Below are 22509 nucleotides of genomic sequence, written 5' to 3'. Positions count from 1 at the left end.
GGGCTTCGCTCGAGCCTTTGGATGTGGCCTTGGGGTTTCTCCGCGTGGCACCAACCCACTTGTGTCAGGTTTCCTGCGAGCATCCCGCAGGATCCGTCCCTCCAGGGTCTGCAAAAGCCAAACTCACCCCACCCCCCCCCAACATCAGCAAACTGCAGAGGAAGGATCTTATCAGGCAGCGGCAGGAAAGGGGGATCCCAATGCTGCTCACCCCCCAGCGGGGCAAAACTGAGCCAGGATGGTTTTGGAAATCCCGGGTTTGCTCCGCGGAGGGGTGATGAGCCGTGCGTGGGAGCCGTGCCCTGGAAGGCGGTTGGTAGCTCGGCCGGGGCAGGTTCTCCAAATCCCTGCCCGGAGGATAAAGGCAGCTTCCCCCGCGCCGCCCCTGGGGTTTGGGCTGAAGGTTGGAGGGCTGGGATTTCCCCAGGAACAAGGCAAAATGTTAGGAATAAATAGGTTAAATATTAATAGTTAAAACCTGACGGGAACTCGGAGGTGGTTTGAGACCAGCCAAGGGAGCCGGGGTGGCCGCAAGCCTGAAAGGCAGAGGGACCCTGTGGCTCCTACTTTGCTTTAACCTCCCAAACCCCTCCGTGGGGGATAAACGGAGGCAAAACACGCGATGGGGTGGTGGGAAGAGCTTTGGTAACGCTGATGCGGGAACAAATATTCTTGTTTGAGCTCCTCAACACAGCGTGGTGCCGCTGGAAAGAGCCAAACGCCGGCTGGAGACGGCCCCAAGACTGAGCCCAGCAGCAGGGGCAGGTGATCTTGGTGTGCAGGGTTTGTCTGTAATTCCCCGTACAAAAAAATACGATTAAGGAATTTATGGCGGTGTTTACTGGGCAAGGGGACGGCAGTGATGTGATTTATCACTTCTGCCACTCTGCATCGCCCAAATAGCATCTGTGATGGAAAGCCTTGCTGCCACCCAGAGCAAATAAAAGAGGACTTTGACTCGATAGTAAAATTAGCTGTTGCCGAGCGGATCCAGAGCCAGCGCCGAGGACGGTCACACGTGTCAGGCAGCGGGAGATTGGCAGGGCTGCAGAAGCCAGTGTCCATCTGGGCACGGGGACGAGCGGGGCAGCACCCGAGGCACTGCCGCGCTGCCCCGCGACGAGGGCGAGCGGGCGGGAGGCCTGCGGGGCAGCGGCCTCGCTCAGAGCACGGCACCCACCGGCTGCCCTGGGCTCTGGGCATGGATGTGCAGGGAAAGGGGTCCCGTCTGCCCCCCGCTGCCCCGGTATCACCAGCGGGGACGCAGTGCGGAGGGGGAGAGGGCCCGCAGCCCAGCCTGGCGCCCGCCGGGACACACAGGGTGGGTGCAGCGCTGGTCCTGCGCCCCCCGCCAGGGGAGACCCCTGGCAGCAGCGTCCTCCCTGCAGCTGCAGTCCCCCGCCAGAAACGCCACGTCCCTGCCTGCACGGCACCGGCACACGCATGCACACACGTGTGTGTGTGAGCACACGCACACGGGCATGCACATATATGCACACATGCATGCACACCCACATGCATGCATACATACCCAGGCGTGCGCACACACATACACACACACACACGCATGCACACACATAGACACATGCACACCCACATGCACGCACACACATGCAGATACATGCAGACGCACACACAGACGCATGCATACATACCCACGCAGGCACACACACAAGCACGTGCACACCAGCACACTCCTGCGCTCTCACACGAGTGCACGCACATGCACACAGGTGTATGTGTGTGGGCACACGCACGCAGGCACACACCTACCTGGAAATACATGCGCATGCACACACACGTGCACGCTCACATGCACACGCGCATACACACATGCATGCCCTGCCACATGCACGCGTACATACCCATGGATGCGCACGCCCATGCACGTACACGCACACGCACACATGCACACACACGTGCACGCTCACATGCACACGTGCATACATGCATGCACTGCCACATGCACGCATACATACCTATGGATGCGCACACCCATGCATGTACACGCACACATGCACACATGTGCACACACAGAAGCATATACGTGTGCACACACACGTGCACATAACATGCTCATGCTCTCTCACATGGATGCACACACACGGCCCTGCCTACACACCTGTGCGCGCACACATGCACACACCCACTCACCACACCCCCACGCGCATGCGCACACACACACGTGCACACACATGCGCACACACACATGCACACACACACTCACCCACACCCCCACACGCGCGCGCACACACGCACACGCACGTGCATACACACGTGCACACATGTGCACACATCCACATGTACACATACGCACATGCACACACCCACACACGTGCGCGCGCACACACACACTCACCCGCACCTGCACCCACATACGTGCACCCACATATGTGCACACACACGTGCGCGCACACACACGTGCACACACCCACACACACGCGCGCACACACAGACACGCACACACACGTGCACACACCCACACACACGCGCGCACACACACACACACACACATCCGCACACACATACACGCGCGCACACACACGCACAGACACGCGCGCGCACATGCTCGTGCTCTCACACACGTGCACACTCGCACTCACACACACCCACACCCACGACACACACGCGCGTGGGGGGGGCGCTGGGGCCCGGCCCTTCCCCCGTTGCCATGGCGGCGCGGAGGCCGCAGCGGTCCGCCAGGCCCGGGGGAGGCGGCGGGGCCGGGGCCGGGCGCGGGGGGCGTATCTCGGCCCTCCCGCACCCGCCGCGCCCGGGAGTCGCCGGGGGCCGGAGGGGACCCCAGCGGAGGAGGCCCCGAGGGACCAGGAGGAGGCCCCGAGGGACCCCAGCGGCCCGGCCCCCCCCCGCTCCCCTCCCCGCCGGCAGGGGGCGCCCTCCCCTGGGGGCGCCGCGCTCCCCGGGGCCCCGACCCGCGCTCGGGCCGGCCGGTCCTCCTGGCCCGCAGGGGGCGCTGCGCGGGGCGGGGGGGGGGGGGGGGGGGGGGGGTGCCCGGCTCGCGCGCCGCTCTAGCCGCCGACGGCAGTGGTCGGCGGCGGAAGATGGCGGAGGAGGGCTCGGTTTGCAGCTTCGTTTTCAAGAAGCGGGGCCTGGCGGCGGGCAGGGGTCGGCGCAAGCGGCCCAGCAGCGACCAGGAGCAGGGTGAGGGCCGTCCGGGGTTCGCGGAGGGCCCCGGCTAGCCCGCCGGGTGTCCGGTCGTTACGGTACCCAGGGCAGGCGAGGGAGGTCCTGGTGCCACCCCGGAGCGCTGCTCCTACACGGAGGGGCCTCGCAGCCTTCCCCAGCCGTGCCGATGTCCGTGTGGTGGAGGGGGTGAAGGGCTCTTCCCCGGCCGTGCCAGCGCCCTCGGGGGTTCCCCCGGCCTCCCGCACCTTCCCGTGGGCCTCCCCAGCCCGCAGAGGTGGGAGGCTGCCGGCACAGCCTGCATTTGGGCCGAGGTCCTGCCCCCGGGCACAGCTTTATCTCTGGGTTTTACCCCTCAGAGAGCAGCGGTGAGGAGGGCAGCACGGTGGTGCGGAAGGAGCGGCGGCGGGAGACCCCTAACCCCATGATCCAGAAGGTAAGGGAGTCACAGCAGGGCGCTGCGCCATTCCAGGTGCATCGGCGGTGGCCTGCCGAGCTCAAGCGAGACACAGCGTTGGACCCTTCCGTCCTTCATACCTGCTGTCTTCTTGCCCCTCAGACCAGGAGATGCACGAAGGAGAGGCCCGCGTACGCGCTGAGCAGCAGTGACGACGAGGATCCATCAAAGGAGATCGGAGTCACTTACAAATCGACAAGGTCGGCGGTAAGGACTGGGCAAGAATGTGGCTCTAGGGTGTGAGGGCAGGTGGGACTGGCAGATCCCACACTTGATAGAGAGAATTTGCCTCTGCAAATGTGGGATCAGCCATTTCTTCTTTTTTATGTATAGATGCACCTCCCTGTCCCTTCCCTTTTAGTAGACGAGCACTTTGTGCTAGGTTTATTCTCCTGATACCCCCTGCATCCTCAGGAGGCCATTTAAGGTTGGCCGTTCCCTCTTAGAGGTGGGAATTAAAACTCCGAGATACCACTGGATTTGCTCAACATCACGCAAAACTTTCAGGAGAGGGAGCACTTGAATCAGGTTTGCCCTACTGTTGGGTTCGTGTTTTCAGTTTTAGACCATCTTTCTCCAGAAAGAATTCAAGGTGACTTAGGTGCTGTAGGAGAACGGGAAGGGAACGGGAGCAGATGTCACCTCTGGGGCTCCAGAACCGTATGGCACCTAAGTTGGATTTTGTTTTAATTGAGGCTGGCTGTAATTATTTGGTTTCTGTGCAGCTGTTCCTGAAGATCTGATAAAACCAGGAACAGGTGTCTGTTTAGTCTATTAAAGAGGAATCTGAACCAGATCCCTGTATTAAAACTGAATGTAAGCCACCCACAGCTGGGTTAAAAGTTCAGACGTAACATCCTGCGTGTAGGTGGGATCGTCTCATGACGGAAGTGTTGGACACGGGAGACCTGAGCTCAGTTTCCAGCTAAGCCGAGGCTGAGCGTGAAGGAGTAAAGTAAGGACAAGCGTTTCCTGCAAGCACTAGGCCGGATCCGGCCCACGGGGGATTCTCCCTGGCAGGTGCTAAGGGGTGGTAGAGACTGGTGGAAGGTAAAGCAGAGCATGCCCAGTACTTGCTCTGTGACCAACCCTCCAGGTAGCCAAGGAGCTCTCTGTCTTGTACAGGTTTTCTCTTCACTGTTGTCACAAGTTCTTCTTGCTTTTCAGAAACCCGTTGGCCCAGAAGACATGGGAGCCACAGCAGTGTATGAACTGGACACGGAGAAGGAGAAAGATGCTCAGGCCATCTTTGAACGCAGCCAGAAAATCCAGGAGGTGAGTCAGACGTGCTCTGTAAGAGTTAATGCTCTGCAACAGGAGAACATGTGCTTTACTCATCCCCCTTCCACACACCAAGAAGAGTTTGAGTCTCTTTCTCCCTGGAAGCTTGAGAAGCCAAGAGTGTAACTCTTGTAAATAGGGGAACTTTCTGGCTTTATTGGCATCTTGGTATTAAGGAAGGCAGGGGTGGGAAGGGAGTCTGGTGTCAGAGAGGTGAAAGCCGATCTGTGTCATGAAGCTTTCCTGATCCTTAATCACCTTTCTTTTTGCTTTCCTAGGAACTGAGAGGAAAGGAAGATGATAAAATTTACCGTGGTATTAACAACTACCAGAAGTATGTGAAGCCCAAGGACACATCAATGGGAAATGCCTCTTCAGGAATGGTCAGGTAGGTTGGGATGAGCCTCGGAGGACTGGGACCACAGGGCAGCTCAGGCACCATCCCCAAAGGCACCTGTTTGGGGCTTGAACTTTGCTGTTGCTGCCAGCTTCTTTCTGTCTTAACGAGTCCGGTGCCTGGTTCTGACCAGGCCCCCAGGGGCCTTCTCCACTGCAGCTGCGCAGCCGGCCTGAGCCTTCTCCCCCCCTTTCAGAAAAGGACCCATCCGTGCTCCGGAGCACTTGCGGGCCACGGTGCGGTGGGACTACCAGCCCGACATCTGCAAAGACTACAAAGAAACTGGGTTCTGCGGCTTTGGAGGTGAGTGGATTTTGCCTGCAGCTGAACGCGTGCGGCACCGGATCTGCAAAGGGATCCAGTCCAGCTTGTGAGCCCGTGTTTGTGGCACCGAGATGTGCACTTCCTGACTTACAGGCACTTGTTTGCAGAGCTGGTGTGTGATGCTGTTGCAGAGTTGGTTTATGTAACGTTCTAGTCATTTGTGTTAGCCCTTCCGAAAGCTGATGGCCTCTAATCAGTGGCCGTAAGAGTCCTGGGAGGGACCCCTGGGATTTCCAGTGACCCACATTCCCACAGGTGTTCTGGCGGCTGAGGCCATGTGAGGGATGGGATTTCCTGTTCCTCATCCTGCTTCCCCTGTGTGTAAATGCTGGAACTGTCGCTGTGGCACACAGCGCAGTCCTCAGGGCCTGTTGACCCTGAGAGGGGTCCTGCGCCTGCTCCAGGAGCACAGGCGGGCAGGGAAGCAATCGGGTCTCACCTGCTGGGCAAAGCTCGGGCTGCCCCTGAATGAGGTGTCCAGGTAACAGCTAGGCTGTGCCGGGTAGAGTGTTAATTCTTCTTTCTTTGTGCTGCTCAGACAGCTGCAAATTCCTCCACGACCGCTCGGACTACAAACACGGCTGGCAGATTGAACGGGAACTGGATGAAGGCCGGTACGGAGTCAATGGTACGGCACCACCCCTCTGCTCTCGCTCTCCCTAAGCTAATGGTGGATGAGGCCACCAGGTCTGCCTCTTATCGTGCCCTAAAGTGAATGTGACTTAGGGATACTGGGTCGCTAAGAAGGAAATGGGTCCTTTGCTGTCTCAAACTGCACAGGCCATAAGCTGAATTAATATTAGAGAGAAAGGACTCTATTCCAAAGCTGCGGAACTCACTGCTGCAGGATAACCTCAGGGCCAGTAACCACTGCAGTGCTGAGCAAACCTGCTGCTCTCACATAACCACTGACTGCCACCAGGGCAGATTATTTCCACTGGCTCTCTCTAAAAGGATAGCACTGCTGTTGTATGGGTCCCAGCTGGGGACCTATCACCATCTCCTGCCCCCCAGCTGCCCAGGAGGTGGGTTGTTTTCATGCTACATCACATCATTATTTCTTACTCAGTTTCCCAGGTGGCCCGAGGCTCATGAGTGTTGCTCGTGAACCGCTGTGCAGCCGTAGGGAAGAGGGTGTTCTGTGTTCAGTTGGAGCTGAAGAGTTTGGTGGCAGGTGGTTTGGAAGAAAATATAAAAAATAGGAGGGGGCTGGAGGATATGTCTCTTTATAGCAGCCAGTGGGCGAGGTAGAAAATAATTTGTTCTTGTGAGATGAGCAACAGGCACGCTGGCTCATTAGATCTAATTATATCTCAGTCCCACATGTGTTACTGACATCAGCAACACCCAGATGCCAGAGCTCTATTGTTTCCAGCGAAGATTCAATCCCACCTGCTGTACTCTCTCCATACCTAATATTTCATGCCCCACGCATGGGCTGGTCGGGCTGCCTCTGCTCTTCCTCCAGTCTGGTTAACTTTGTCTTGTGCAGATGAGGAAAACTATGAGGTGAGCAGCGATGAGGAGGATATGCCTTTCAAATGCTTCATCTGCAGAAGTTCCTTCAAGAACCCCGTGGTCACCAAGTAAGTGGTTGTTTTGGCATAGGGAGCCAAGTGTCTGCTGTCAGTCGAGTCTACTAGTCATTCTGTGTCAAGCCAAATACAAACACTGCCCACAGGCTGGTGGGTGGAACCTGCTTGTTGTCTGCAATGGCTTTCTGGTGGGTGGGGAAATCCTCTGATAACCAGGGAGTCTTGTAACTGCGTCTGGAGCATCTTCTTGGAAGGGATCTCAAGCCTTTGTTGTCTAGGCATCTCTTAAATCTCCACAGATGGTGCCTGATTACATCATCTTTCCCCTCAACTTTGAGATTTTGTTTTCATGCCATCGTTGCTCCTGGATGCTGCATGGCACGCTGCATCGCGTGAGCAGAGCAAGAAGCATGGGGAAGCCAAGAGCTTGCCAAGGCTGAGGAGCAGGCTGGGGGCAGCGTGGACAGCACGCGCTGCCGGCCCTCTCCCACACTGCTGGGAACCTGTCTTCCTGGGAACCTGGCGGCTCTGTGCCATCACATCAGTGAAGCACTGATGAAACCCCTTCCATGGGGACAATGCAGAGGAAGCTCTGCACGTAGCTGACTTTTGTATCCCCCCAGTAGTCGGTAATTTCTAACTCGTGGGCACAGCAATTGTTTCTGGTGACATGCAGCAGCATCTGTGTCTCCATACAGGTGTAGGCACTACTTCTGTGAGAGCTGTGCCCTCCAACACTACCGCAAATCCCAGCGCTGCTACGTCTGTGACAAGCAAACCAATGGCGTCTTCAACCCAGCAAAAGGTAGTGGGCCCCCGTGGGAGAGGGGGCTTTCAGAGGGAGCGTCTGGAGCAGCAAAGGCACCAGCTCCTGAAGTGTCTTCTTGGTGTTTGGCTGGAGCTCATAGCTCCTGGCTGCCAGCAGAGCTTCCTTTAGTGCCGGGAGACACTAAATCATGGCCTGGGTGGCTGCGTAGGTGCAAAATGAGCATCTGTGCTTGCCCAAATGGGGAACTCGGGGAGTGTGGCTCCCGGTGGGGGGATGTGCTGCAGGAGCGGAGGTAGCAGCTGGTCTGATGGTCAGTAACGCACTGATGGATTCTCTAACTGTAACATCTGTTGCCCTGGACTCAGCAAACAGTGGTAATTCCTTGCTGAGCCTTTGTGTGGGCAAATGCAGCTGCCCTGGTTCTTGTGGAGATGGGCGTCTGCAGGACCTGGGCACCTGGCTTTGGTGTGGGACAGCCCCTGCCCCTGGAGTCTCATCCTGCCTATTCCTGTTTTTCAGAACTCATGGCAAAATTGGAAAAACACAAAGGGGAGGAAGAAGAGGAGGAAGAGCAGCAGCATTCAGACCATGGAGAGGATCCACAATAGCAGAGCACCCTGTTTTGTATGTAGCTGAATAAAGTTTTCATAGGAGGAAAAAAAAAGCTCCCAGCAGTTGCCTTGGGGCCAGCAGCTGTACCCAGCTTGCGTATCCAACCAGGAGCTACTAAAACAGTGTCCCCACCGTGCCAGACTCCCTGCTTGCTGCTCTAAAGCATAAGACAGAACAGGTAAGGTCAGACTCGAGAGTCGTGGCCGAGTATGGCTGTCTACCACCATGCTGCCAGCAGGACCCCAGCAGTTGCCCCCGAGTGCAGCAGTGCACTGGGGAAGGAGGTGTTAAAGGCTGTGCATTCAGTTACTTCCTAACTTCTTTTTTTGACCAAGGTGTTGCTGTTCACTCCTAACTTTGCACTGATCTTGCTTGCTTGGGGTTGCTGTGTAAGCATAAAACTATCTCTAAGTTAATTTAAGTCCATAATTGTTAAGCATTAAGTGAGCCGAAAGCATGGAACGGGATGAGAAATATTAGCTTGCGATAAGTTCATCCTTCACCCTAAAAATGCAAGCTCAGGGGAAGGCAGGCTGGAGTGCTGCAGTTATTTGTGATTTATTATAGCTCAGTGTTTTCCCTCATGTCCTTTCTGCCTGCCTCTTGGTTCCTAGGAGGATTCAAGAGAGGCTTACAATGGCAGTGGGAACACCTCTGTCGAAACATCCCTCTTCTGTGAGGAAACCCATCTCCTCCTCGGTCCCAAAGGTTTTATGCTGAGTGTTACCGTGGTTTTTTTCTTGCTGTAAGTACCAGTGACCTAGTCTGTGCTCAGGCTTGTGGGAGAGGGAGAAGGATTTTTGCAAGCTGCAGACTTCATAACAAGATAGGAAATTAAGATCTACTTACTATAATACAATTAAAGCGGGAGCCAAACCTGGTCCTAGAGAGGAAGCAGAAGTGGGCTCGTCCTTTCCAGTAGAGCCTGCCCTTACAAACGCCCCTGCTCTGGCAGAGTGAGTGCGTTCTACTGAAGCTTTCAGAAGAGAGCAAGAGCGGTTGTTTGCAGCTTCTTGCTTTAGTTTAAAGAAATACAGTTTTGAAACACGAAGGCAGTTGCAATTAACAGTGCTGCAAGCTCCCGGGTGAGCTGTACACCAGCAGCTGCCTTCAGCTGGGTACGTTCTAATGGCACCCAGCTGGGGCGCAAGCAGCAGCCTTTGAAGTAAGGAAAGGAGAAGAGAGTAAGCGTGCACAGCCAGCCTGTGTCATCACTTGTGATCCATTCCATCATCTTGCAGCAACAGCAGACTTAAAAAAAACAACTTCAGAAATATTTTATTTGTTTTGGCAAAAAACTAGAGTAACAAACTTTATCTGGGTTCAAGTACAGTTTATAAACACAAGAAGGACCTGTTGCCAGCACCGCTACTCCCATCAACCACACCTACAGGACTGGATTCTCAGTGCTTCGTTACAGAGTAGAAAGACATCCAGCACCCATGGTCCTTGGAAGGGTCAAACTAAAAGCCTTAAATACACCTCCAAAAAACAAATACCATGGACTGGGGGAGAGCTGCCACGGCAGCAGGGCAGAGTCACACAGCCGTGAATCAAGGGGAGCCACGTGAGAAGCAAGCTTTTACCTGTCAGTCAGACAGGGAAGGCAGAACAGCAATGGTAATGGAAGGCTTAACATCAGTTCTGTACATGATGTTCAAGGAGGAGTCGTGAGCAAGAGGATTTAGCATGAAAATGGACTTATTTTTCCTCTGTGCCAGGGTAAGTCACGGAGAAAAAGCTGGTATGAGTGTTATGTGCTGTGAAACCAGCCCAGCTAATGGGAGGCTCAACAAGATGTGCTGTAGGGATAAAAGAGCTGGTACGTTGTACGGGCGTACACACTCGCTTTGGTGACCCAGGCAGCCATGGGAGGAGATGCTGGAATGCCCTGTCTGACCTGGAGTTCAGAGTGCTCAGCCTCAAGTGAGAGGAGTCTCTTCAAAAGCTCTCTCCAGAACTGGAAGATAAGAATCCAGTGCTGCAGAGGAATTCCTGATGCAGCAGATGTGCCTGGAACAGAATCTGGTTATCTTCGATCTCCCATTTTCTATCACAAAGCAGTGACTAAATTTAAGAACATAATCCCTTTTTTCTCCACCCTCCAAACTCACCCTGTAACAGTACTCGGACTAGTTCTAAGAGAATGCCCAAAACTAAGAGCTGCCTGCCTCCCCTTAACTCTAAGGCACCCTTAAAAGAGAAAGAACCAAAGAGGGTAGGGACATGCAGCCTTCGACTGTGATACGAGGAAGCCAGTGATTTTTAGAAACACATAAATAGAGACTAAACAGACTCACTCAACCCATTCAAGTGATCTACCAGCGCTCAGCTGTGAGAACTGGGGCTCTGGGCACTGCACCATCTGGAATACTCCACAGTTCCTTGGGGTTGATCCTTTTCCAGCTCAGGTCTGTCCCATTTGTTTCCAGGCTACTTCCTAAGTAAAGAGGCAGCTGAAGTTCCTTCCCAAGGACCTGTAAACTCTTCTATGTGTAACATTCATCACCTTTTATGAACAGGACCAATAAATTACAATGTCCAGAAAGCTGCTCCAGAACCAGGTGGAGTCCTTGTTTTTCTAGAATTCCCAGTCATCCACATCCAGCTGCTCCAGGTTTGACACCAGCCCAAAAATGCCACTGGGATCCTGGGGCCGCGTTCCTTCAAAATTGGTGATTGGGGTGACAGGGCGCAGAAGTTCAGGGAGTGCTTCAGAAGCACGGCGCTTGATCTGCACAGAAAGGAGAGAAGGGGGCTGCTGAAATGCTTCCCTGCGATCGCCCGTCACAGACAAGCAACAACAGTGCGTGGTTATGGGTAGAAAGTAAGAATACAGTATTATCCTCCCACCTGCACAGAGAGATATGCAGGGCTTTCGCACTGCGTGTCGTAACAAGGAAGTGCTTTGCATACAGTCTTGCCAGTAGCTCTTGGGTACCGTAGTGGTCCTGATACTCCCCTCAGTGAAACAGCCCCCCAACCCTCAGCTCAGAGCAAGCCAGACAAATCATCCCGGGGGCAGGAGAGCCTCTGCCTTTTCTCATGCCAGGGCTGGAGCTCGCCAACCTGCTGCACAGCTGGAAGCAATGCACAGGCCACCTCGGTTTGCTCTCAGTAAGGACGAGGTTAGGACTGCCTTGCCGCCGCGCTCCGTGGGTGAAAAGCTTCTGGCATACAGGACGGGCAGATTTATGTCCTAGAAAAGCCAGTTCCCCTCCCAGGACAATGTGAGGATCACCAAGCTGCACTACAATTAAGACACCCAACTGACGTAATCCTTTCAGATCACAGAAAATTCAGCAACTCGACATTCCCACCCTCAGGTTCAGTGACACAGCAAGACAACAACTACAGAAAAGCCACTGTTCTTTATCTGCAGATTAAATGAGTTCCTTACCTGCTTGAAAAAGGGATGATTAAGCAGCGTGCCTGCACTTGGCCTGTAGAAGGGAGTTAGAATAAAGTAAGCACACAAGAAATTGCATCAATGTTTAAAGTCAGTCAGTGGAACAAAGAAAAAAACAGGGTCCTTCCTGCCTCAGCTATAGGATATCTGCCTTTTGTAACCGGTAGCGCTGTTTATTATGTTCACATGATGTTTTATGCAAGTGGTTCAGCCTTCTGTGCAAGTTACCTACTTGTACACCCCAACATTTGGTCAAGGTAAAGTTTCTGAACAGTGTGGTGTGCTAGGGAAGTTTGTCATGGCTAAAGATGACCTCACACTCCCTACAGAGGAAAATACAGTTCCTGATCACTTTCCATCGATATCCTCCGCTGGCTGAGCAGCAGACATTCGCAGTGATGGGAACTGGGTAAACAGGGCCTCACAGGGACCAGAAAGTCAAGTTGTTCAGTTTATTTTCCTGACGTGTAGCACCACTCTACCCCCCAAAGAAGGCTGCAGAGTAATTCTTCTGGCTCTCTTATAGAAAGTGTCTAAAAGCGTTAACACCACTCTTAGTTTACATACTTGGACTGCTCTTCTCAATGCACGCAGCACATCCTCACTCCACTCCACTTTTGGAAGGAAATTCAAATACCCTCTGCTGGCTCTCACGGTTTCATCAGCCCTAGAATAGCACAGGTCCACGAAGAGCAGCTTTCACCTGGCTTTACCTGAAATCGGGGTTCCGCTGGAGGCACTGCTCTACAAAGTTATGGAAGTAGGTGGAGAAGGTCCGAAGATAAGGGTGCAGGGCTGGCTCTCCGTTGGCCGCTCTCACATTGCTAATAGCCATGCTCTCGCCCATCCCATAGTTAGCACTTGAACGGGAGGTTTTCATAGTCAGCTCATCAGCAGGAATTGTGGTGGTGTCTAGCAGGCAGGGAACAGTTCCATTCAGTTTTTCCAAGAGCATCTGTAAGAGAAGGGGCATAAATAACATCACAGACAAAAAGACCAGATGATTAATATTTCTCAGTGGATTTCTAACGTCCTCCGAATTTGGACGTGACCATTCTGACACCAGAGGTTCAATACAGAAGCACTGCAGTTCTATGAAAAAAGCTGCAATGAGATGGGAAATCAGGAAGGCACGGCACCCTCCTGTCTTCACAGCCCAGTGCAGCAAGGCAGTTCCCCGTGCCAGGATGAAGGATGAGAAAGGAACAGCTTTTAAACCTTACCTGAGTAGAAGGCATGTCTTTAAATGGTACGTGTCCATTTGCCAGCTCACAGGCTGTTATCCCTACACTGTAAATGTCAGATTTTGCATCGTAACCCTGGAGGTTCTAGATGAAAAGGAAAAGAAAAATTAGCCTTGTGGACTTACACGTGATGCATGGGCAATGCCCATGTTTCAATATGCAGAACAGCACCCCAAAATGATTAGAGCAGAAATACAACCCACATATAGGCTGGTTTATTGTGGTGGTGGTAGTGGTTTTTTTGTTAAGACACACAGTTAAAGGCAACATTTATTTAACCGAAATGAGCTAGCTGGTAGGGATGGCATCCACCTTAGGGTAACCGGCATTTAATGTAACACTTCGATAGTGGGAAGAATCTGTAGAGGTACCTACAAGAAAACTATTCAGTGAAACAGAGATCAGATCAAATTCTACCCACTCGCCCTGTGCCTACCCCAAGTCTCTTTCCTCTAGCCTCTCCCCTTCCTTTTCCTTGGATTTGCATGCACTTTCCTCTGGAGGGAAAGAAAAGACAATGCTGTAACACAGGCTTCTCAGCAACTGCCCCTTTTGACAGGAATACAGGTTTCCCCTTGCTAGGGATCATTGGTTTTACGGGAAAAAGGATAGAAAAAAAAAAAAGATAAAGCTCATAATGAGAAAAAGCAGCCTTGTGGCTTTTGTTGTGTTCCCCACCACACTTCCTAAACATGCCATAAGAACTCAGAAAATTATACAGATACCATATAACACTAAAAACTAGGATTTTTTTTTAACACACCTGCTGCAAGACTTCAGGACTGAGCCAAGGCAGGACTTTGATGCTGTATTTGGGGAAGTCATGAACAACCTTGAGTCGCTGCCCATGGTTGATCATACTTAGATTACTTCGCAGGCCAGAGAGGTACACCTTCCCATCCACAGAAATCAGGATATGGCTGGCTTTAACACTCCTGAAAATAAGTAAAAACAGTCAGCTTCTCTGGCCTCAAATGAGTTAATGTTCCTTACAGCTTTCCCAGAAAGGCTTTGTGCGGAAGGGCACTGCAAAGGATTTAAGGCAGGCACAGGCAAGCTGAATTTCTTGTACAGGGCATATAGTAAAAGTAGTAACAACCAATAACCTCAAACTTTCAGCATCTGAAATTTAAGAAGAGGGATGCATCAGAGAAGAGGAAAAATATGCTAAGGCGTGGAGACAGTGATTTAGAAAGAGACTAAGAGAAGCTGTAGTACTAAACAGAAATTCATCCTTAGTAAGCACCCATGGAAAGGATAAAAACCTCAGCTCAAAGTGCAGGACAATACTTGATCAGCCTCCTACCAGGAGTCTGAGACTCCTATCAACCATCCTGAATGCTGCGCAAAACCAGCTTCTACAAACGTTAACAGGACTCTATTCACTTTGCAGGTTCCCAAACAATGTTTCTGTGGCAAGGAGGAGTGCAGGACTGAAGGTTATGGACACAGGACCTTTAACAGGAACAGGGCAAATAACCACTCCGCCACTGTCAGTCTCAATTTGGAGACTATCAGTAGTATCTGAGCAGAGCCTTAACAAGTCAGCCTGTCAACACGAGCTGCAGTTGTGATTTTAGATACACAATGGTCTTTGGGATAAGTTTGTTCCACAGTGACGCTTTCACGCAGTTTAGTAAAAGCAAAAATACAATTTTTCGTAAGTACCAAACTGACTTGCTCTAACAGCAAAGCAATACAAAACTTAATAATGCATTCCGCATCTCTTGAACTATCCACTCCGCTCTAATGATGAGCAGTATTTCTGAGAACTTCCAACAGAAGGAAAATAGGTGGCCTTTTTTTTTTAAATACCTATGTACATAGCCCATATGGTGGATGTAGTCAAGTGCTTTCAATACGCCTTGGAGGATGTATGCGATAGCCAGTTCACTCATCCCATCCATAAAATGGGTACAGATTAGATCTTTTGCAGAACCTAAAAAGAAACAAAACACCTCTTAATTGGTCAGAAAAAAAACCCCAAGGATACTTCAGCTCTTAAATTACATTTCACAGAATGTGATGGTCAGACAAAGGTATTCCCTCTCCACCTACCATAGGCCATGAAAGATGTCACTACCCATAGCTCATTGTCAGCTATGAAAGTTGCTTTGTACGGCACAATGTTAGGGTGGTTGAAGAGCTTGGAAACATGAAGTTCCCCCTAAAATTAAAAAAAAAGATATTTTGATTCAATTTAGTAAATGCAGAAATATGAGTACTGTATTGCTAAGCACTGCGCCTGCTGTCTGTGCTCTCCTAAACTTGCATTACGGTATTAGTGGATTCGCGTTACCTGCAAGAATGTGACCATTTCATTTGTGCAGGCCTCCAAGTTCACTCTTCTGACTGTGACATACTCTCCTGTGGGTTTATACCTGGCCAGGTTCACAACCATCAAGTCTTCGAAGCCTCTGCCTGAAAGAAAAGGCATTAAAGCTTCAGCAATATCTCTGGAACCACACACTTCTGGAAAACTCCTCCAGTCCTTGACCCTTAAATAATCTTTACGTTCATTTACTAAAACTATTTTGGCCTTGTGAAAAAGGGTAATCGTTCCATCAGATACCACCTTCCTTGGCATGTATCCCATTAAGAGAAAACCTCCTAGCCAGTAATATTATCCTGTCTTTCAAGTTCAGAACTGAGGTAGAAATAAAATGATTAGGCCACAGCCCCATCAAGGACAGGGACAGGTTTCAAGCTGCTTCTGCTGACTTTGTACTTCACACTCAGTATCGTTAACCCACCACATGCCTCTTTCAATTGAAAGCCTCTAGGACTGGCATCTCATTTTTTATTAAAGTAATTTTAAGATCAAAGAGGACAGGAATCTAATGTAAAAAATAAGCTATCAATCAAGAAAAGGCCAACAAATACGCAGCAGTTATTTTCTTTGTGAAGCGGACTTCCAATCCTCTAGCCCACGAGTAGCATTACCTATGATAGTGAGCAACTCATAACAGCTGCTGTCTGGTAGGAAGTTGCTCATGGTGTCCCTTTTAGGGGAAGAAGCTATCGACTCGGAGCTCGCCTCATTTGCCTGGGGTGGAAAAAAAAAAAAAAAGTCAGGTCAAGAGAAATAAAGAACATGTGCTGGAAAAATCATCTGCTCCTTATATTATCATACACCTTAAAATAAAAAGACAGTACTGAATATAGAAGAGAGAATTTAATTGTTGTTAAAATAATTTTAAATAGTATTTTATCAATTGAAATCCAGGAGATGCCTCATTTCAGAAGATCCAGACATCTGTGTTTCAAAACATGTAACCATAACAAGTAGGTTCTTAATTACAGCAAGCTAGAATTTCTTGAGGAATATTTGGATACAGCCAATTACTATTCCCCAGGACAGCTTAAGCACTGCTTTGTGGTAACTACCTTTCTCCCGTTACTGTGCCACCATCCTGTTGCCTCAGCAAAGGCCGAAGGAAAGCTTGTTTATAGCACTTCTCTGCACGGTGGCAGTCAGCATTCCTGTCTGCTGCTGGGGCTTCTGGTTTTCAGCTGCTGATCTGTGATAAGACCAGCGCAGCTGAAGCTGCTTAGCTGAATGGTGGAATGACAAACTAACTTAGCCCAAGATATGAAGATCAGACACACATGAGAAGAGAAGCTCCAAATGAAAGCAAAAACTGCAAAGCATTAGTGCTTATAGGAAAAAAAAAAAAAAAAAAAGGAAAAAAGAAGGGAAAAACCCCACACCACAGAAGGAAGCAGCACTCCCAAGCCTGTAATTTTTCTTCACTACATCTGACATAAAGCTACCTGCTTTATTTACATACACATAAATCTTTCCAAGCAGGATTTTGCAGAAGACAAACTTCAATGTTCTTGCAAGTTCTGTTATACCTGCCAACTCCCTCAAATTTCCAAAGTCACAAGGAGAGCATCCTAATGGGGATCCAAATTTATTTGGTGTCTAAGATTGGATTTAGTTATCTCAAATTTCCAGCACATTAACTCCTCCTGACATTTGGAACTCCAGCTCATTTTTTCCACCTCATTCTTCATCAACTGCAAATGCCCTTTATCAGACCTTTTCTCATGGTACAAGAAGCAGAAAAGGCTTGTGCATTTTCCTATAGTGACAGCAAATACTCTTTTTTCCATCACTGAAAGATGGAAACAACACAGTGACAGCTGAAAAACAAGGAACTTGCTATTCTACACTCAGTCCAGGGTAAATGTAGTGCAATAAACACAGACATGAATTTGCTATAAATTACTTTTGGGTGCCTAAGTATATTTTGGGAGTAAGCTAACAGTCAGTCTTCCCAAGTTCCACCTTTTCAGCTGACTTTGAAAAGCACGCGTTTCACCTCTCTCTCCCTACATTTCAAATAGGTATATTTTTCAGTTAAGGGAAAAGGCAAAACTTAAGATTTGTGAACAGTGCTAGGGTATACTTTCAGCTCAAACAACTCCAGCACAGCAACTCAGTCGTGTTTCATGATAGCTAACCCCTGAGATCTCAGCAGTCCCAAATCCTTTATTCTAGTTGTAACATTACACAGTGCTGTTCCTGGGCTGAGAACAGGCAGCAACTTTCCATTCACGATTTCAAACTTCTGTTAAAGATGCCTGTCAATCCTGATCTCAATTGTATCATTCATTACTTCTTCCAGCAATTTCACACAGTTCTGTCAACAGCAGATTGCCAGGAGAGACACACAGGCAGATGGAAACCTCTGAAGCAGAAAGGCACCACCAAGGAAATGAAAGCGGGAGGCTCTGATAAGCAGCGTTATGGAGCGATGACAGCTGGTGAAACACTGAGCAATATGTAAGTGGTTTGCTTTAATAAAGTCCACTCCAGATATAGCATAAGCCAACAAAACAGATGCAGAAAATTAAAAAAATTTAATCTTATTAATGGTGTAGGCTGTGTCAACAGTAATGGAACAATATGGTAAATTCCCTTTTTAAAAGTCTTCCAGTACATCAGAGGTCTTCACTCACCTCTCTTCATGTTAGCAGTGACCAATAACTGAGAGTTAATGCAAAAGGAGCTCTACCAGAAATTTATCAACATCATAGAAGAGTTTAAAAAAAAAAGTTAAACTGAAATGTCATTTATGAAATACTGCAAAAAAGCTCCTCAGTGGTTTCACACAGGACAACTTTTGGTGTATGGTCAAAAGCAAAAGCAGTTGCAAAATGAAGTCAGATATGACTAGCTTTATGGCACGACATTCATTAAGAGCTAGCTTTCCGGCTTGTTGATTTGATTTTAATTTGAGATAGATTTAAGGAAATTAATCTTTGAAAGGCAACTACTGTTACAAATGCCATAAGAAAATCAGTTATGTGATGCTAGTGAGGATCTGCATTTGCCAAATGACATTCATCTGAGTTAGGAAGAGGGAATATCGGTTCTGTTCTGCTGCCTTCCTCTCCACCTCCTCATCCCCTCACTTACTTTCAGCATAAGCAACAAAAATTTTCCTCCCATCCCTCTCTCCAAATTATTTACCTTCTTCTATAGCCCTGCTGGAAAAAGTAAGCTTTTATTTAAATGTAAAAATCAAAATGAGAGTCAGCAATATCCCTGCAAAGGTGTCCAAACCCCAAGTGAATACTGTAACAAAACCAAAACAGATGCTAATCTCAGTTTGCTTCCAGTCCAGCATATGTGTAACACTCAGCAATTTAAAAAAGGTGTGAATTTACTTGACTTTATACGAAACATTCCATATACATCTCATATTTTGAGCTTTGTTTGTGCCAGTAAATTACAGACACTGGCACAAAAATCAATTATAAGCAGCTTGAACTGACACAGTTATAATCAAATCACACATAATTCATGTTTGTAATTAGCTTAAACTAGAGCAACACCTGCACAGAGAAATGTTTCAATATGGTGTGGGCAGGTGGGAAATAATTTAGACAAATATATTCTATTGTAAGTTGTGTTGAGCATTGTTCATTACGAAACGGATAGTGTGCAATCAGGGTCTGCAAAACAAAAAGCATCAAGGTACAGTTCTCAACTGCCACATTTTGGCTTTACGTTTTTGAACAGACATTCCATGTTTACTTGTGATTTTAATTTTTAAGAGGCAAAGCTCTCTAAGTATGCATGGAATTGGCTCTGAAGATGACCAGACAAGAGGAGATAAAGTCACTTCAAGCTGAAAATTACATGATATTTGGTTTTGATGTTGGAGCCTCTGTTGTGGCTGCACTACAGGGAAATCAGAACCAACGTGTTCAGAAGGGAACCCTGGTTTTGAATGGAGCACATGAAATTTTTTGAGCCTAGTTTTCAGAAGTCCCATAAACTAACCTCTTCCTTTTATTCTAAAAGACAGTTATAAGAGATTAGCATCTCTGAAGAATCAGATCTAAATCATCTCAAAAACAAGACCCCTGGGGGGATGGGGGAACAACGACGCAAATACAAATCCAAGAGATTAAGATTAAAGTTTTGCCTTGTGACATACAGTTTGAAAACCACACACCAAAATCTCCACTCCAGGGTGAAACCTGTTTCCACACTTGTAGAGCTAAATATAGAGATGAAATATATAACTAAGGTAAAAAGAAAAATCAAACTTCCACAAGGAATAATCTCCATGCAATGAACCACAGCACCACAGCCTGCAAAAGTCACTTACTTTTCTCCGAGAGTCACCCGGAGGCTGCTCTGGAGTAAAGAAATTAATTGTTCACCATGTTGTGTTCAACAGATACCCATTAAAAATAGAGTTGGAAAACTGAGTAAATAACCCTGCATGATACTTCTTGATACCAAATATATACAATATTTTTTAGACAAAGACATTTAATTTACACATAAGGTTGCAGCACTAAAAATAATCCAATGGTAGTACAGGTATGGGAACTAGAGATTCAAATAGTGCTACTGTTCATATATTCAACATAAATGTAAGGTTACAATTTTCTTACTATACCTCTAAACACAATTTCAAAATGACATATCTAATTCGCTTACATACAGCAGAGACTATCTAAAGTTTATTTAAAGTAGTGAAAATTCTTTCACTCCACCTGGAAGCTCAAGATCTAGACATCTTTCCTATGCTCTGATTGCTTTCCATGTCACTGACCAGGAATTACGCATCCTAGTGGGCAATTTTGCTCCTTATGCGCAAAGCAGAACAGAAACCAATCAGCTCTCCTGCAGGCACACTGGGGAGCTATCATCAGTTTCAAAATCCATTCTTACTTGAAATATTATAATTAACCTTCCCAAACCCTAAATCTCTATTTTGCATAGGAAAAAAGTGATTATGCTCAGAAATCCAGAATGCAGGGTCTGAAAATAGTACTGCCATCAACATGAAACTGATTTCCAAATAACTTGCTAGATCTCGGACGCTTCCATGTTAACTTTATATGGAATATAAATATTGAATAACCCACTTGAATAACCAGATCTGGTGCTACAACCAGATCTATTCATCTCTTTTACTGTTAAGATACATACAACCAAACTCACAGACCTTGCGGCTAAAATAAAACATTTCTAACAATGTCATGTAACAGGAGGAAAACTTACCTCCAAACAGTTCGAACTCTCTTAAGCCTTCAACAATGAATTTTTCAGACACCCACCGCTGAGAGAAAGAAAAAATCCCCCAGACAATTAGTTATTCCATCTAGAGACAAGTTTCTTTTCCCTTTCCCCCATAAAAAAAACATAAGAGAATCATAGCACTTCAAGGATTTTACTGTGGTCTGACACTGATTACCTGCAACATCAGAGCTACATCCTTACTTTGGACAAGGATATTCTCTCCTTGTGCCACTGCGATGGCAGGCACCCAGCAACCACAGAGGTGCTGTTGCTCTTCCTGACCAGCATGCACTTGCAATAAAGTTAACATCATTTTAGATACTCAAACAAGAACTGTTACACATGCACAGACAGCAAAAATAATAAGCACACTACAACTCCCTTATATAGGCAAATAAAAGTTATTTGCTTCGGTGTAATAGGGTTAAAACCAGCTTTAACTATTTACAATTAGGTGATGTCTTAAAGAACTTAAATATTTTGGCTACGTATCTATTGACTGAATGATGCAAAATTAGAACACAAGTATTTTAAAGCTGCTATTCTCTTCCCGAATTCATGCTTAAGATTCAGAGCAAGCATTAGGTTGTGCAGAGAAATGTTTCTACCAGTCCATTCAACTCTGTGATTCAAAGAAAAATATATATAAACGCACAATAGAATATGCAATTTTAGGCTTGCAGAGTGTTGATCATGAAGTTAGCATTACATAAGCAATCACAAACACTCCAACACTAGAATTTGTCTACTCAGTAGAATAACTGAAAAAAATAGCTTATGTTTTTCAGTGCAAGGGAAGCCAGTCCTAGAAAGCACCAATGAGTCTTTAGGTGATGATGACTCAAAACTCCTATATAACAATATCATTTTAAGGCATAAAAAGTGGTTTTCTCGCATGAAACGACCTCACTTAAAAATGCAGAATTAAACAAAGCTGTTGTGTTTAGCTTTCCAAGCTAAGTTTAGAAAAACAGAAACTCTGGATGGTGCAACACAGGTCAGACAGTAACTTCTTAAAGAAAGGTAGGAAATACTCAGCATTACCGCACTTTTTCTTAATTGCGAGGCTTATTACAAACCCCTTGCACCGCAGGTGCAGGTGTGCAAGCAATAAATACTTCGGCGCAGGGCCTTTTTAACTAGTACCTAGCTTGCACAGCGATACCCTGCCCTATAATTAGCACGTTTTCATGCGTTTTTAAGGTGCTTTCCAGGAGGCCGGCCCCGCCGCCGCTCCTCTGCACAAGCGCAAGGCAGACTCTCCCGACAGGCCGGCGTCTGAGGGAAGCTGAAAGGTGTTGAACACTCACCCTAATCCGTTCGGGTTTACTTACAAGAAAAGACATGGAATCCGCCTTTGTGTTACCACACGCAGCTCGTAAAAGGACGGGCAACCTGCAGGCACAACAACAGCGGGTCACCCCCTCACTGAGCCCCGCCACGGCCAGCGCTCACCCGAGGCCCAGCAGCCCTAGGCCGGGAGGGCCCTACCGGAGCGGGGGCGGCCGGTAAGAACCGCCCGGGCCCCTCAGAGCAGCGACCTCCCTCCCAGGGCAGCGACCTCCCCGCCGGCACCCCTCGGCCCCTCACCCGTTCCTCAGGCTGCGGCCGCCGCTCACCGGCAGGAGACGCTGCGCGTGTGACGCCAGCACGCCGCGCCACGTGATGCGGCTCGCACGCAGGTCGCGCGCGTGACGTCAGCTCGGAGGCACCCGCCCGCAGGAGCGGCGGGAAGCGGCCGGCGCCATGTTGGTTCCATCAACGAGCAGGCGAGGCCTCGCCCCG

At 48.7% G+C, this 22509-nt stretch overlaps 2 protein-coding genes across 9 annotated transcripts; one reads left to right on the top strand and one right to left on the bottom strand.

The window, feature by feature from the left end:
* The first annotated feature begins 3044 nt into the window (after nt 1–3044).
* On the top strand, nt 3045–22123 carry LOC134524372 (E3 ubiquitin-protein ligase RNF113A-like). Of its 3 annotated transcripts, XR_010073580.1 has the most exons (12): nt 3045–3162; nt 3504–3580; nt 3704–3808; nt 4769–4876; nt 5161–5270; nt 5476–5582; nt 6142–6231; nt 7096–7189; nt 7837–7943; nt 8427–8697; nt 17807–17964; nt 21928–22123. XR_010073580.1 is itself a non-coding variant. In XM_063354363.1 (10 exons), exons 1-10 carry the CDS (start codon nt 3063–3065, stop codon nt 8513–8515), a joined length of 987 nt encoding a protein of 328 aa, XP_063210433.1. In that variant the 5' UTR covers nt 3045–3062; the 3' UTR covers nt 8516–9668. The 3 variants fall into 3 exon arrangements, 1 of the variants encoding a protein (XP_063210433.1); XR_010073579.1 differs by lacking the exon at nt 21928–22123 and having other exon boundaries at nt 17807–18280; XM_063354363.1 differs by lacking the exons at nt 17807–17964; nt 21928–22123 and having other exon boundaries at nt 8427–9668.
* STRADA (STE20 related adaptor alpha) lies at nt 9772–22394 on the bottom strand. Of its 6 annotated transcripts, none has more exons than XM_063354354.1 (13): nt 22315–22394; nt 22059–22119; nt 20707–20764; nt 19802–19830; nt 16116–16218; nt 15472–15593; nt 15231–15339; nt 14988–15111; nt 13936–14107; nt 13152–13256; nt 12642–12883; nt 11920–11962; nt 9772–11253 (listed from the first exon to the last, which is right to left on the bottom strand). In XM_063354354.1, exons 2-13 carry the CDS (start codon nt 22068–22070, stop codon nt 11101–11103), a joined length of 1272 nt encoding a protein of 423 aa, XP_063210424.1. In that variant the 5' UTR covers nt 22071–22119; nt 22315–22394; the 3' UTR covers nt 9772–11100. The 6 variants fall into 6 exon arrangements, with proteins under 6 accessions (XP_063210424.1, XP_063210423.1, XP_063210421.1 ...); XM_063354353.1 differs by having other exon boundaries at nt 22035–22119; nt 22315–22390; XM_063354351.1 differs by having other exon boundaries at nt 22035–22119; nt 22344–22359.
* Nucleotides 22395–22509: the final 115 nt, after the last annotated feature.

The sequence above is a fragment of the Chroicocephalus ridibundus genome, chromosome 17 (genome assembly GCF_963924245.1).
Source record: "Chroicocephalus ridibundus chromosome 17, bChrRid1.1, whole genome shotgun sequence".
Taxonomy (NCBI): domain Eukaryota; kingdom Metazoa; phylum Chordata; class Aves; order Charadriiformes; family Laridae; genus Chroicocephalus; species Chroicocephalus ridibundus.
Note: the sequence above shows the minus strand (reverse complement) of the source record. Positions and strands in the feature narration are given on the sequence as shown.

Excerpts from the sequence above, each read along its gene's own strand:
- LOC134524372 (XM_063354363.1), top strand. The coding sequence starts at position 3,063 with ATGGCGGAGGAGGGCTCGGTTTGCAGCTTCGTTTTCAAGAAGCGGGGC. Across the intron at positions 3,163-3,503 it reads CAGCAGCGACCAGGAGCAGG|AGAGCAGCGGTGAGGAGGGC; the intron begins GTGAGGGCCGTC and ends TTTACCCCTCAG. Across the intron at positions 5,583-6,141 it reads TGGGTTCTGCGGCTTTGGAG|ACAGCTGCAAATTCCTCCAC; the intron begins GTGAGTGGATTT and ends TGTGCTGCTCAG.
- STRADA (XM_063354353.1), bottom strand. The coding sequence starts at position 22,070 with ATGTCTTTTCTTGTAAGTAAACCCGAACGGATTAGG. Across the intron at positions 13,257-13,935 it reads GTCCTGAAGTCTTGCAGCAG|AACCTCCAGGGTTACGATGC; the intron begins GTGTGTTAAAAA and ends CTTTTCATCTAG. Across the intron at positions 11,254-11,919 it reads ATCATCCCTTTTTCAAGCAG|ATCAAGCGCCGTGCTTCTGA; the intron begins GTAAGGAACTCA and ends CTTTCTGTGCAG.